This window comes from Priapulus caudatus, unplaced genomic scaffold, assembly GCF_000485595.1.
Source record: "Priapulus caudatus unplaced genomic scaffold, Priapulus_caudatus-5.0.1 Scaffold905, whole genome shotgun sequence".
Taxonomy (NCBI): domain Eukaryota; kingdom Metazoa; phylum Priapulida; class Priapulimorpha; order Priapulimorphida; family Priapulidae; genus Priapulus; species Priapulus caudatus.
This window is the reverse complement of record NW_014577966.1, coordinates 67,259-69,355: the sequence shown is the minus strand read 5'-3', so window position 1 is coordinate 69,355 and position 2,097 is coordinate 67,259. Positions and strand designations below refer to the sequence as shown.

General features: G+C 44.6%; 1 protein-coding gene across 1 annotated transcript in view; it reads left to right on the top strand.

Moving 5' to 3' along the window:
- The window catches only part of LOC106814322 (neurogenic differentiation factor 1-like), a 2,358-nt gene extending 943 nt beyond the window's left edge, over positions 1–1,415 (top strand). The window contains exons 1-2 of the mRNA XM_014818622.1: positions 1–21; positions 1,271–1,415. The exon at positions 1–21 is cut by the window's left edge and continues 943 nt beyond it. Of these exons, the coding sequence (XP_014674108.1) occupies positions 1–21; positions 1,271–1,415 (166 nt within the window). The remainder of the gene's footprint in view (positions 22–1,270) is intronic.
- The last annotated feature ends 682 nt before the right edge of the window (positions 1,416–2,097 follow it).

The following is a 2,097-nucleotide window of genomic DNA, read 5'->3' as shown; positions in this document are numbered from 1 at the left end:
CAGCGGCGGCGGCGGCAGCGGGTGCGTGGTACAGCATCATCATCAGCAGCAGCAGCAGCAAGGCACGACGTCGCCGTCGTCATCGCTGGGTGAGGTGACGGAGTACGGGTCGGCACTCGACCTCAGTCTACACAGCATCCTGGCGTCGTCAGCCGGATTCTTCAGCAGCATGTGAAGACGACCGCTGCTACGCTACAACTCAGCTACTATTACACTTACAGCTACAGCTACTACTACAGCTACTACTACACTTACAGCTACAGCTACTACTACAGCTACTACTACAGCTACTACTACACTTACAGCTAACTACTCCACAGCTACTACTACAGTCTTACAGCTACTACCTACACGCGTACTACTAGACAGTTACACTACTACTGACAGTTACAGCTACTACTGACACTACTAGCTATACAGTTACAGCTACTACTACAGCTACTACTACAGTTACAGCTACTACTACAGTTACAGCTACTACTACAGTTACAGCTACTACTACAGCTACTATTACACTTACAGTTACACATGGTCACTACAACCTACACCGTACTATTACACTTACAGCTACACTTACAGCTAGCGTAGCAGCTACTACTGCATCACTTACAGCTACAAGTTACAGCTAACACTTACAGCATACATGTCTATAACACTCAACTCCCCGACCCACCGCAGCTACTACAACAGCTACGATTACAGCTTTATATGAGGATTAGCTATCTCACTAGCTACTTTACAGCTTTATATGAGGATTAGCCTCAATCGCAAATATCCTCCTTATCAAGAGAGCTTTATATTTGCAAACGATTAGCAGCTAAACTAAAACTTGACTTAAGGTGAGCTTATGAAGGTGAGCAATTGTATAAGCTTTATCGTTCTACAGTCTTACTTAAACAGCTTATTAAAGAGGATTAGATATGCTCACCCTAACCATTACTTTTATAGAAGGTCTATATTAAATAATAAATAGTGGATTTTTAGTGCTACATCGCATCGTAAGACTAGCTACGCCAAAAATCTGATTTGACTATGACTGAATAGGCTATCTCCGACAATGGCTAGGTCCTAGCATAACACGCTTTACTGATTAATATAGCTACTCTCACCACAAGCTCAGTTATACCTTCTACCCAAGCGAGGGAGGTGAACGTATTACCGTTAGGAGCATAATCGTGTGTACCCCGAGTCATTTCGAGAGCGAATGCTATGCGGTGCACCCTGCTTGCAAAGTATCTTTGCTAACGTTCACACTGCAACACCCCGGTAGCTGCCCAGAGCAACAACTGACGCGAATTCCACAGGGCCCACACCATGGACATAGCAAGACTATTGAACTGTGTAGACGACTTAATAGAAGTATACCTGAGTTTGTTTACAAACGCAGCATAGTGGCCGGATACCACATGAGATAGCATCGCCATCTTAGTTGAGAACTCACGAATGTAAGACAGGGATAAGAAAAATCTGCTGTGTCGTTCTTAAAGCCTCGGTCACAAGCCGGGATTTTACGTTTGTTATTTCAATACAAGTATACACAACATTTAAATACTATCAGTACAATCAGAACGATCAGACAAACGATCAGACCGACAAACAGACAGCAAGGGAGCAAACAGTCAAGCCGACCAACAGTCAGACACGACAATACAGACAGAGACACAGAACCACAACAAGAGCAGCACAGACAACCCGACAGACCAGACAAACATGACAGAGCCCAGACAAACACGACCGACCAGACACTACCACAGATCGACGAGACACAGACAGACAGACAAGACTAGACGAGCATCCAGAATAAACAGAACACAAAAGCCGACGAAAACATGACAGACCATGACACGTGAAATCAGACAGGACAGACAAAACAGACAGACAGATCAACACAGAAGTCAGACAGACAGACAGATCAACAGAACAACAGACAGACACGACAGCCAGACAAACAGACAGAGCAAGTCAGAAACCAGACCAGACAGACCAACAGACAGACAGACAAACAGACAGACAGACAAACAGAACAAGACAGACAAAACAGACACGAGCAAGACAAATACAGACAGACAGACAACACCCACCAACCAGACATATATC